General features: G+C 46.8%; 1 protein-coding gene across 2 annotated transcripts in view; it reads left to right on the top strand.

The window, feature by feature from the left end:
- The first annotated feature begins 344 nt into the window (after positions 1 to 344).
- ADAM19 (ADAM metallopeptidase domain 19) overlaps positions 345 to 13,022 on the top strand; it is a 96,626-nt gene continuing 83,948 nt past the window's right edge. For both annotated transcript variants that reach the window (XM_011947672.1, XM_011947671.1), the window contains exons 1-3: positions 345 to 562; positions 5,074 to 5,159; positions 11,638 to 11,708. In XM_011947672.1, coding sequence (XP_011803062.1) covers positions 469 to 562; positions 5,074 to 5,159; positions 11,638 to 11,708 — 251 coding nt within the window. In that variant the 5' untranslated portion in view covers positions 345 to 468. The remainder of the gene's footprint in view (positions 563 to 5,073; positions 5,160 to 11,637; positions 11,709 to 13,022) is intronic.

Raw genomic sequence — 13,022 nt, 5'->3', positions numbered from 1 at the left:
CTCTGGGGCACGGCGCTGGATGAGTCTCCTCTGAGTGTCACCCAAGGCGTCTGGCACAGTGCGGGACAGTAAACGGACCGCTGTGCCGAGAGGGGTCCAGTTTAACTCCTAGAAGCCCGAGTCCCCGACCCTCTACGGGCCGAGTCCACCACGAATCCCTCCTCCTTGGGGGCTCGGATTCTCCCTTCCCCGCGGTCTCCCTCACCTGAGCCAGCCCTGCTCCCCCGAGTCTCGCCAGCTCCTCCCCGGCCGCTCCCTCCGACCCCCTCCGGGCGGGAGCCTCCCCTCCTCCATCCCCTGGCGGAGCCCCGCGGGGCTAGGGGCGGAGCGTCTCGGCTGAGGGCTGGGAGCCGGGTGGGGAGGCGCGGGGCGAGCCGGGGGGTTCCAGACGCGCCTCCACCGCCGCCGGGCCGGAGGCAGGCATGGCTGAGGGCGTGTGAGCGCCGAGCGCTAAGGGCCGCCGCCACCATGCCAGGGGGCGCAGGCGCCGCCCGGCTCTGCTTGCTGGCGCTCGCCCTGCAGCTCCTCCGGCCGCTGGCGGCGCGGGAGCCTGGATGGACAAGTAAGTGGCCAGGCGCGGGGGGATGGAGGCTGGGTGGCCCGGAGATCTGGGTGGCCCGGAGACCTGGGAGTCGCCCTGCGGGTCCGGAGCGCTGGGACCGCGAACCCTGCGCCTCCCGCAACTCTGCGGGGCCCGCCGCCTCCAGCCTGGGAGCCCGGGCTTTGTTCCCACGTTGTGCGCCCTGGGAGGTGGCGGAGGTCGGGGAAACCTGGCACAGCCAGAAAACAGCGGGTCCGTTCAGGGGCTTGCCTTCCCCTCTCGCCTTCTCCTTCCTCTGTTTTTCTGCTTTTGGCTTCTCTTTCCGCCGTTCTCGCGGCTTATCCTCCTCCGTTTTCTCACGGTCCCTCGTGTCCGCTCCGCCTCTCTCTCTGTCTTTCTCTCTACCGCCCGCTGCACTCGCCAGCGCCGAGCATCCCGAGCGCCCTGCCCGTGTGGCCTGGGAGCGGCTTCCTGGGACCAGGCTCGATGCCCGCCACACTGGTGGGGTAGGACATAAAATGCCCGCCGGAGACTGTGGTAGCTTTGGCTGGGGGATGGCTCGCTGGGTATCTCCAGCCGCACACTTCGGATCCCTGAGCAGGCAGGAGCCCTACCGAAGGCCAAGTCAAACGCACCCATTTCACAGATGGGGAAACCGAGGCCCACAAAAGGGAAAGGACTTGCCCATGGCCACGCTACGGGTTGAGGTCCGCGGTGGCACTGTAAACCAGGGCTCTCTTTCCACGCCAACCCGACGGCCGCCTTCTTTGGTCCTCAGTTTCCCCTTCTGTGAAGCGAAGGAGTCGGACTGGATGTTTCCAGCTTAGATGCCGGGTGATGTCCGTGTTTCTCACGACTAGTTTCCCAGACACCAACCCCCTCCCCGGCCCCATCCCTCGGGGGCTCTACGCAGATTTCGCGGAAGGAATGGTCCCGGGGGGCTGTGCCCGGGTTCTGTCATTATGACCAGAGAAGGCTTAGCCCTGGCTCCACCGCTGCAGACGGGCTGGGCTGACTCCAGACTGCTGCCTGGGGGACCAAGAGTCAGCGTTTTCAAATAAAGCGAGCACCGGCGGGGCGGGGGTGGCCTGGCTGGACCTGCGAGATGCCTCAAACCCAGAGGCTGAGAGCTCTTCCGACAGTTCGGAACTTCCAGGGGCCGAGGTCGGGCGGTCCTCCCAAAAGACTCAAAGGAACCGCCCTTTGAGCTCTTGTACCGAAGGGGAAACTGAGGCACAGGAGGTTCGAGGGTAGCACCAGGCCTGTGTCAGTGCTTAGTGCAGGAGAAAAGCATGAAGAAAGACAAGGGAAGCAAGTTACTGCTCCTAGCACAGGCGCCTTCTCTGAGTTTTGAGTCCTTGGAGACCACTTGCTGTAGAATATCTGGGAAATAACGAAAAGTATAAAAGAAATAAAATGATCTGCAACCCCCAAATCCACAGTTGGTATTGATATTTTGTTTTTTTTTTCCCTCCCCATTCTTTGTGTGTTCCTATGGATATATACTGATAAAATTGGAACCATACCATAAGTACAGTTTCGTGTCTTGCATTTTTCACTTCACACCATGAGCATTTTCCACATCATTAAATTCTCTGGAAAACATGGTTTTAATGACTCTATACAAAGTTTTCAAAAGTTAAAAACACGACTCATACAAATGCGGCCAAGATTTATTCAACTCATTAATGAGGTAGCAAACAGGACACTAAAATTGATTCAGGGAGCATTAGAAAGGGGTTATACAAGCATTGGAGAAAGAATGTTGAAATCCTGTGACCCAGGACAGATGCAGAAATGGTGGAGGCCCCATGAAGCAAAACCATAATTCTTGGTTTCCTTTCTTTTTTTTATTTCCCTCTTTCGTTCCTTCTTTTCTTTTCTTTTCTTTTCGTCTCTATCTGTTGCCCAGGCTGGTGTGCAGTGGCGGGATCTGGGCTCTCTGCAATCTCTGCCTCCTGGGTTCAAGTGATTCTCCTGACTCTGCCTCAGCCTCCTGAGTAGCTGGGCTTACAGGCATGTGCCACCACACCCGGCTAGTTTTTGTATTTTTAGTAGAGATAGGGTTTCACCATGTTGGCCAGGCTAGTCTGGAATTCCTGACCTGAGGTGATCCACCCGCCTAGGCCTCCTAAAGTGCTAGGATTACAGGCGTGAGCCATTGTGCCTGGCCAGATTATCTTTCTACTATGCTGCAATCACTTACATCTCTGTCAGACAGAAATCTATGGATATATATATATAGATTATATAACTTCACAGAGTATAGCCTTTAATCAATGGTAAATAAAAAGTCAATGGTACATTCCCCTAGATAATGCAATGATCCATGGGTGGGTCTGTTAAACAATGCTCCGATATGACATTGAGAAGACATCTTGCTTGCTCTTTGCCTTATTTCCAAGTTTTGGAGACCTTTTCTTAACATGTACTGTGTTCCTCTTTTGTAGATTGCTTTCACTTTTTTTTTACAATTATAGATATCATTAATTCAATTAAATGTTCCATTAAATATTATAGAATTCCTTTTCGTTTAAAATAATCTAGGCTTATCAGAGCCACCAATGTTCCATTAAATATTATAGAATTCCTTTTCATTTAAAATAATCTAGGCTTATCAGAGCCACCAGGGCAAGGGCGATGCTTGTCTTTTTTTTCTCTTTTTTTTTTCCTGAGATGGAGTCTCTGTCGCTCAGCCTGGAGTGCAATGGCACAATCTTGGCCTCCCAGATTCAAGGGATTCTCGTGCCTCAGCCTCCTGAGTAGCTGGGATTATAGGCATGCACCACCACACCCAGCTAATTTTCATATTTTTAGTAGAGACAGGGTTTCACCTTGTTGGCCAGGCTAGTCTCAAACTCCTGACCTCAGGTGATCCACCCACCTTGGACCTCCAAAGTGCTGAGATTACAGGTGTGAGCCACCCATTCCTGCCATTCCTGCTGTATGCTTATCTTGTTCCTCCATGAATATTAAGCACCTATTCATAGCATAGTACTTGGCACATAGTTAAGTACTCAGAAAATATTTGATGAATATATGAATGCATTGTTTCTAATATTTGCCTGTCTGATCAATTGGCATTGGTCCAATGAGATTATTTTTAAAATCCATATTGACTGCAAGTGCATTATATTGGTATTCTGAAGGGAATGTTAATAATTACTCACAATCACCACTCTAACAGAACAACTATGGCTGTCTTTTTATCACTCATATTCTGTATGATTGATGTAGTTAGTTTAGACAGAATAGATTTTGGAGTCCTCAGCCTCATTCCCAGGAGCACTATGGAGACCAGTCTGTTTAGGTGTTGGGAAATTACCATTTTATTAAGGTGGTCTGCAGCCAGTATTCGAGTTCTGCAGCGCCCTGAACAAATCTCTCCTGTAGTTTACATTCTCTTTCTTGCAAAACAGGACTCCTACTTCCTACTTCCCAGGGTGGCCCTGAGCATGAAGGAGAACTGGTTTGGGAGAGAGATTTGGGAAGTAGAAAGTGGAATACAAATGCAAACTGGACATTAGGAAGCTCCAATTAATGTAACGATGCTCTGTTAAGTAGGAGGTTGGCATTAGATATTGACTCTCCACAATAAAGCTGTGAGAAGGGCAGGTAGGATCATTGTCTTCATTTTACAGGCAAGAAAACTAAAGCTCCACGGGAGCAATATTCATGGGCTTGACCTCCAGAATATGCCCAGAATCCCACCGCTTCATTCCTCTCCACTGATGTCATTCTAATCTGAGCCACCATCATCTCTCACCAGGGCTCCAGCATATCTCTAGCCTGGCCTTCCTGCTTCTGCTGTCACTCTCGCTGCTCTGCCTCACCCCACCCCCATTCTCCACCACGCAGGCAGAGTGATCTTTTTTAAACTTAACACAGATCGCATTGCTCTGTATTTAAAACACCCAGTGCCTTCCAAGTCTATTTATAAGAAAATCCAGACACTCCCCATGGTCTCTGCATTATCAGACCCAGGGCTGTCTTGCTGACCATATCTCATACCAACTTCCTCTTTCATTTACTAGCTACCCCCTACCTTATGGTTGTTCCTTCAACAGGCCAAGTTCACTTCTGCTCAGGCAGGGCCATTGCACTTGCTATTTCCTCTACCTGGGGCACTCTTCCCCCAAATTTTTGCGTGGCTGCCTTCTGGCCCCTCAGGACTCAAATGCCATCTAAGTTGATCATCCTGCTTCAAACAGGCACCCCCTGCTAGATGTCTCTTTATGCCATGACCCCAACTTATTTTCTTCAGGGTACTTAGCACCATCTGAGAACATTTGTTCATTGTCTGTCTCCCACCTCTAGAAGGTAGACTTTACAAGTACAGAGACCTCATATGTCCTATTTACTACAGTATCACCAACACCTAGAGTGCGTAGTTCCTAGGAAGTGCCAAGAGCCTGAAATCCAGCAAGTCTTGTAATGGCCCAGTGCAGGGGCAGCTCACAGAAAGTGCATGTGTGGCTTAGCTGGGGTATAGAGGTCTGGGATTCCAATGGTTTTGCATCTTGTCTTGGCAGGAGGAAGTGGGGAAGGCAGCTCCAAGCTGCAGCATGAACTAATCATACCTCAGTGGAAGACTCCAGAAAGCCCCGTGAGAGAAAAGGTAAGACTCAAAAGACCTCATTTACATTGGCAGGAGTTGGCAACTGAGGTTTGGGCTACCTGCTCAACTTTCTTAGAATCCCAGTCATCACTATTAGTTCTGTTTCTGGCCCATTCTATCCTCTGGGTGCCCATTTTGGATATCACAGATGGGACTTTCCTTCTTTGTATGACAAACTTCTAGAACACTTCCAAATGCTATTAGTTGAGGAAATGAAAATTCACATTAATGCTGACACAAGCTAAGTGCAAATGTGTTGGTGTCACAGAAGTCACTTAGTCTTGATTGGAATTCATTAAATATTGTCATTGTTATTTTTGCTCTGCATAATACATACTTCATTTTCTTGAAGGAATAATGTACTTGGAGAGAAAAAGGATAATAATATAAACTATTTTAATAAGAGGCAGGGTAGAGACCTAGTACTGGGGAACGTATCTTAAAATCTAGTAGGCTCCCCTGGCCAGAACACCAGGAAAATGCATAGGCTTTATCAAAGAGATTGGGAAGAAAACAAAACACACTGTCCTGTTCTTGCAGAGAGGACCCGTGCATCTAGGATATTCTTTGTGGTTCTGTTTTTTGGTTTTTGGTTTTTTTGTGTGTTTTTGTTTTGTTTGTTTGTTTGTTTGTTTTGACAGAGTCTCACTCTGTTGCACAGGCTAGAGTGCAGTGGCATGATCTCGGCTCACTGTAACCTCCGCCTGGCAGGTTCAAGTGATTCTCATGCCTCAACCTCCGGAGTAGCTGAGATTACACGTGTGCGCTGCGAAGCCAGGCTAATTTTTGTATTTTTAGTAGAGACGGGGTTTCACCATGTTGTCCAGGGTGGTCTCAAACTCCTGACCTCAAGTGATCCGCCCACTTCGGCCTCCCAAAGTGTTGGGATTACAGGCGTCAGCCACTGTGCCCCACTGTGATTTTGGTTATTGCAGCCCAAGTGAGACGTGAAAGAGCAGGAAAGGAAGATGTGGTTGTTGTGTGCCGGTAACCCGCTACGTGACCTACCACTTGCTGAAGTGGTGGACTTTCCTCATTTATAAAGCAGTGCTTAGAGAGAATAAGGAGAAAGGAAAGCTGGGGAGAGGGGTTGTTTTCCAAGTTAAAATGATTAAATGATTTGTGATTTATTGGGCAACATATAGGAGCAAGATTACAGCAGGAAAGAGATGTGTCAGGAAAGACTTCAGACATTGTGGCTGTTGAATCTGGAAAGATAAATGGGAAGGAGCAACGTCCAGGATCCTTGAAGCTCTGGCCAGGATAATACAGACATGTCCAAAAAGGCTCCAACTTGGATTTACCAAGGGAACCTAACAGTGTAAATTTTAGGACAGGCCAAGTGCGGTGGCTCAAGCCTGTAATCCCAGCACTTTGGGAGGCTGAGGCAGGAGGATCATTTGAGGCCAGAAATTTAAGACCAGCCTGGGGTAAGATACTGAGATCCTATCTCTACAAAAAAAAAAAAAAAAAAGAAAGAAAGAAAGAAAGAAAATTAGCTAGTCCTAGCGGTGTGTGTTGTAGTCCCAGCTACTCTGGAGGCTGAGGTGGGACGATCGCCTGAGCCCAGGAGTTTGAGGTTATAGTTAGATATGGTTGCATCACTGTCCTCCAGTCTGAGTGACAATGCGAGACCCTGTCTCAAAAAAAAAAAAAAAAAAATCAGGACAAATAAAAACAAGTAACATTTTGTCCTAAAGGCAGTAAACACATGGAATTCATTTCATCAAAAAGTAGGAGATGCTGAAAATAGCTTCAGGAAAAGTCTTGACAAATTAATGGATGGTCATCCTAGAGCAAATTACTTTTAACAATTAAGATCTTGGGTATTGCAACCTATTCATACTGCCTGAGGAATGGACCTGCTACTTTTTATAGAGGCTTCTTTGTTCTCTCCAGATGTGGATGCTGGGCATCCTCAGGAAGGACCTGAGAACAAAGCAGAGGACCAGATCCTGTCTTTGTTCCCAACCATTGTCTGCCCAGCATATGGGTCATTATATTCTATAGGTATAGTCAGCATAGTGCCTGGTACCATAAATATTTGTTGAATGAACAAATGAATGAATGTCAAAGAGAGAGAGACTAGAGGCTGGATTTCACTTGGGCCTCTCATTCTCATTTATGTAATTAAGTCACTCACTGAACATTTTTTTCTTCACTTTTTCTCACCACTGACTTAAAGCTCACATTCATTAAACATTAACTGAATACTTATACTGTATACTAAATATTATACTAGATCTTAAGGGCAATGCAAATATAGGACAGATTTCTAATACCCTGTGGAGCTGAAGATCTATTTAATCTATACTGAAGGAGAAAGAATTTTTAACCCATCCCTAGAAGAGGGATAAATGGTGGGTCAGCTCCCTGTACTTCCTGGGAGAGGAGAGCTGATGGTGCCTCTTCTTAATACAGAGTGGAGTTTCATCAGAAAAGCTGATCAGTAGAGCTGGACAGAAAAGCTTCATAGATCCTTAAAATGCAGTTTCATTGTTTTGCTTGAAATGCCCCATAGAAAAAGGGAGCATCCTTTTTTAACTATCGGTGCCTGAGCACCTTCCAGAATAGAGAGAATTATTTTTGGATCACCCACATAAAAATAAAGATTACTACTCCTGGTGGGGTGAGGTGGCTCATGCCCTGTAATCCCAGCACTTTGGGAGGCCAAGATGGGTAGATCACCTGAGGTCAGGAGTTCGAGACCAGCCTGGCCAACACAGAGAAAGCCCGTCTACTAAAATTACAAAAATTAGCCAGGTATGGTGGTGCGCACCTATAATCCCAGCTACTTGGAAGGCTGAGCACGAGAATGGCTTGTACCTGGGAGGTGGAGTTTGCAGTGAGCCAAGATTGGGCCACTGCACTCTAGCCTGGGTGACAGAGCAAGACTCTGTCTCATCAATAAAAAAAAAAAAAAAAAAAAAAAAAAAAGACTACTACTCCTGCTGCAGCTTGTGTCTCTTTGTGGGAAGGGTGATAGTGCTTTGATTTGGGACAGTATTCATTTTCTGTGGGGGCAGTGACATACATGGTTACCTACCTCTTGGATGAGGGAATCGCTGTAGCTCTATTGCTATGTGGTCTTTCTTTCTTTCTTTTTTGTTTTGTTTCATTTAGATGGATTTTCCTCTTGTTGCCCAGGCTGGAGTGTAGTGGCATGATCTCGGCTCTCTGTAACCTCCGCCTGGTGGGTTCAAGCGATTCTCATGCCTCAGCCTCCCAAGTAGCTGGGATTACAGGCATGTGCCACCATGCCTGGCTAATTTTGTATTTTTAGTAGAGACAGGGTTTCTCCATGTTGGTCAGGCTGGTCTCAAACTCCCCACCTCTGGTGATCCATCTGCCTCGGCCCCCAAAAGTGTTGGGATTACAGGCGTGAGCCACCGTGCCTGGTCTGTGTGGTCTTTCTTAAATGCCCTCTTGGGGCTGGGTCCCTGATGCTCAGTGTGATTGGGCGGAGCACTGGCTCAAAAACTCCATAAAGTGGCAAAGGATCCGCAACCAGAATAGGTGTTGGCAGAGCTGAATCAGGGCATGACAAACAGAGAAGTGAATCTCTTAGTGAAAGTTACTGGTCAAACATCTCCCCAGCTTCCTACTCCGGTTGGTTTGAAATGTTCCTTCTTGAGATGAAGTAATACGATTAATTAGGCAATGGTCAGGGTTGCCCAAGAGTCCTTGATTGGAACGTTCAGATCTCATCATAGCCCTTGGTGACCTCAGAGTCTCAGAAATGCCCAAATCCTAATGCAGAGTGGGGTTTGCAGCGAGGAAGGGGAATGTGCTTAGAAGAGGTAGGCCTCTAACCAGAGGTGGCAGAACAGGTGACCTACTTCCTCAGACATGCAAGAACTAAGCTTTCAGGTCAACCTTATAAGGGCTAGAAGCTCTACTCTAGCAATGACTTTTGTGGATTGAAAGGGACTTCAAGAATTTATCTGCTGGGTGAGGTGGCTCACGCTTGTAATACCAACACTTTGGAAGCCTGAGTTGGGAGGATCACCTGAGCCCAGGAGTTCAAGATCTCCCTTGGAAACATGATAATACCCCAGTATCTACAAAAAATTTAAAAATATGAGCCCAGTGTGGTGGCATGCACCTGTGGTCCCAGCTACTCAGTATGCTTGAGCCTGGGAGGTTGAGGCTGCAGTGAGCCGTGATTGTGCAACTGCACTCCAGCCTGCACAACAAAGCAAGACCCTATCTCGAAAAAAAGTTGTCAGTTCCTTAGTCCCAAAATAGACAGCTTATGTTTAAAACACTTCAAAGAATCTGTTCTGTTTTAAATATGTAAATAGCTTTTTTAAATAAATAATTTATTTCTTCAAAAACAGTTCAGTAGCCTTAAGTTGAATTGTTGAAGCATGGAGGTTTATTATGACTTGGTTTTTAAATTTCTTTGAAATTTTCCACAATAATAAGGTAAAAAGAGATTAATAAAAGTTATTTTCTTCAACTATGAAAGCAACTATAAAAATGTGGAAAGATATGCAGAAGAAAACAAAATTAACTCATGATCCTGTTGCCTAGAGTAAGTATGGTAACCTTTAGGCTTATTTCTCTTTACATTTTCCCCTTTGCAAAGTGTATTTAAATAAAACATTCAGTGTTTTATTTTGAGGTTTTATGACTAATGATTTTAGTGTACATTTTGTCAATAATTTAACAACTACTTAAAGTTGCTGCTTTTAATGACCATTCAGTGTTCTGTCATATGAATGGATCATCATTTATTTAACCATTCTCTAACAGGTTATATTTAGGACAGTGAGGTTACATTTCATTATTCATTACTTTTATTTTATTTATTTATTTATTTTTGAGATAGAGTCTTGCTCTGTCGCCCAGGCTGGAGTGCAGTGGCATGATCTTGGCTCACTGCAACCTCTGCCTCCCAAGTCCAAGCGATTCTCCTGCCTCAGCCTCCTGAATACTATAGGTGTGCACCACCATGCCCAGCTAATTTTTGTATTTTTAGTAGAGACGGGGGTCTCACCGTGTTGATCAGGCTGGTCTCGAACTCTTGACCTCAAGTGATCCACTCGTCTCGGCCTCCCAAAGTGCTGGGATTACAGGCGTGAACCACTGCGCCCAGCCCATTATTCATTATTATAAGTAATAAATTTCCTTCTATACAAACCTTTGCTTGTGCCTCCTTTTATTCCTTTCAAACAGCCTCACATTCCTGAGTCTAAACTTTTTTTTTTTTTTTGAGACAATATCTTGCTCTGTCACCCAGGCTGGAGTGCAGTGGCACGATTTCAGCTCACGGCAACCTTCGCCTCCCAGGTTCAAGCAATTGCCTCAGCCTCCTGAGTAGCTGGGATCACAGGTGCCCACCCCATGCCTGGCTAATTTTTGTATTTTTGGTAGAGACAGGGTTTTACCATGTTGGCCAGGCTGGTCTCAAACTCCTGCTCTGCCTGCCTCAGCCTCCCGAAGTGCTGGGATTACAGGCGTGCGCCACTGTGCCCGGCCGAGTCTGAACATTTTTAAACTCTCGGTGCATACTGTCATGTTATCTTTCAGAGAGTTGCCGTCAGTTTAAATTCTCAGTGGTAGGGATTGTGAGTGCCCATTTTACAGTGGGCATTGTGCATTGTGATTTAGAGTTTTAGATAACCTCTGGCACTTTGATGTTTTTCAAGGTACCTTATTAATTTTTTTTTTTCTGGAGGTGGAGAGAGGTGGTTTATTAGTGATGTTGAACGTAGTTTTCGTGCTTATCAACCACTGGTATATGTTAAGTGATCCGTTCTGGATGTGTAGTACCTGTAGCCACTACCAAACTGCTTATGTGTAAAATGTATCTACTTTCTGGCCTATAAAACCTTAATTTGAGGATCTCTTAGTTGCTTCCTCTGAGATGATTGGGGTTTTCCAAACTGAGAGTCAAAATAAAATAAGAACACCTACTACGAAGAGGATCCCCTAGTATTTTACAAGATAATAGGCAACATGTATCATGGCTTGCCGTGTGCCGGGCACTGTGATACGTTATTTATGCTGATTATCTCACTCAGTCCTTACAAGATCCCTATCAAATTGACTATTACTATCTCTGTATCCTACATGAAGAAACTGAGATGTGGGGAGGCTAAGCAACATGTCTGACTTCACACAGCTGCCGGTGTCAGAGCCGGCGCTTGAATCCAGATCTGACTCTGCAGGACATTTACTGCTGGAGATTGTGTTTTCCAGTGTTTCCCTTCACTGCACCACATACATACACTTACACCACATTGCAGCCTGGAGTTTCTTCCCTATGCCTTTCAGGAGAAAGCAGATGGGGGAAGGATTTGGGTCATTCTGGGATTGAGGTCGTTTTACATGTAGACTGGAAATGCAATTGACCTTTGCTCATTCACTTCCTGTGGATCAATGTCTGAGCACTGTGCTAGATGCTGTGCCTGACTCTGGGAGCCTGGGTGCTGGGTTTTAGGAACTGACATTGTTTTGTTGTTGCTTTTAGCATCCACTCAAAGCTGAGCTCAGGGTAATGGCTGAGGGGCGAGAACTGATCCTGGACCTGGAGAAGAATGAGTAAGTGGACTCCTTTGTCTAAAATGAAACAAATAACGTCTGTGTCAATGCCGGACGCAGGTGTCGCTGTTCTGGAAGGAAGCAGTTAATGGAGTGACCCCAAGCTCTCAGTCCTTGATTCCTTTCAGGCAGCATCTTGCAAAGTCATGAGGCTTTCCACAGCCTCTTGACTTGATGTGAGATTGCTGGACTGCTAAATGTGTTGCTAACATTTCCTTAGGCAGTATTTCAGGGGTCCCTGGAGTTCACTGCGGGCACACAGAGGTCTGTGTATGTGTGAGATTAAGGGAGTGGATGGACCGGAGGTCTTCGGCAGCTGCCTTACTAGCACCAGCCCAGTGCGTGGCAGGAAATGAAGGAAATTAGAGGAAAACAGCAGAGAGGAGCGAGCAAAGCAGGGGTGTGCTGGGGCTTGGTGCCTCAGACTCAGATCGTTCCATGTGTTCTGTGTGTCAGCTGCATCTGAGATTTTGCCAATAGGGCATCGTCAACAGTCTCCTGGCTTCATCGGGCCCGGCTCTTCCATCTTCCTAAGCCCATTCATCTTGGGTGGTAGCCTGACTCAGAGGCACTTGTGCATTGATTGGCCATCAGACGCAGTCATTTCTGGATTCATTTAAGGGAGGAGGTGAATGGGCATGAGGCATGACTATGTCTGTGGCCCATTCCCCATCTACTTAGCTGTGAAGAGCTCTCCTTACTTGGCCGAGGGACTCTGAAAATCTTTGGTCTTTCCCCACCGACCATCCCACTTTTCGTTTTGCCACACAGACGTCGCAGATAAGGCTGCATGGCTTGGAGAGCTGCCTGTCTCCTCTTGGCAGCCTCCAGAACCCCCTGGAAGCCAATGAGTAATCAAATGCATCACTGCCAAGAAAAGGATGAAGAAGGACCTTCCTGTATACAAAAGGATGGGAATGACTTTTAGGCTTGGGTGGAAAGGGAGAATATAATTTATTCCAAATTTGGGCTTTTTGGGCACTTGCAAAGGAGGATGAGTGGTGTCCCGAGTATGGTTAAAATACAACTCGCAGCTTGTGCAGTGGTGGTGCATCATCCGCATCCTTCCTCTGCCTCCAGGACGTGGTGGCCTCGGGAAGCCCGAAAGATGGGGATCACAGTCATTTTTGTTTCTCTCCTCTTGAGAGTAAAACAAGTTCAGGCTGTGTTTCTTCTCTCTGTTGTCCCTGTAATAGACCTGGCCAGCTGCATCCCCAGACAGTGCAGCAACTATTAGCCCTGGATTTTTCCTTGCGTTGTCTCTTCCTTTAGTCCTGCAAGAAAAGGCCCTTAGAGGATTTGTTCTTGACTGTG

The sequence above is a fragment of the Colobus angolensis genome, unplaced genomic scaffold (assembly GCF_000951035.1).
Source record: "Colobus angolensis palliatus isolate OR3802 unplaced genomic scaffold, Cang.pa_1.0 Scaffold27, whole genome shotgun sequence".
NCBI classification, from domain to species: domain Eukaryota; kingdom Metazoa; phylum Chordata; class Mammalia; order Primates; family Cercopithecidae; genus Colobus; species Colobus angolensis.
This window is presented reverse-complemented; position numbering and strand designations above follow the sequence as displayed.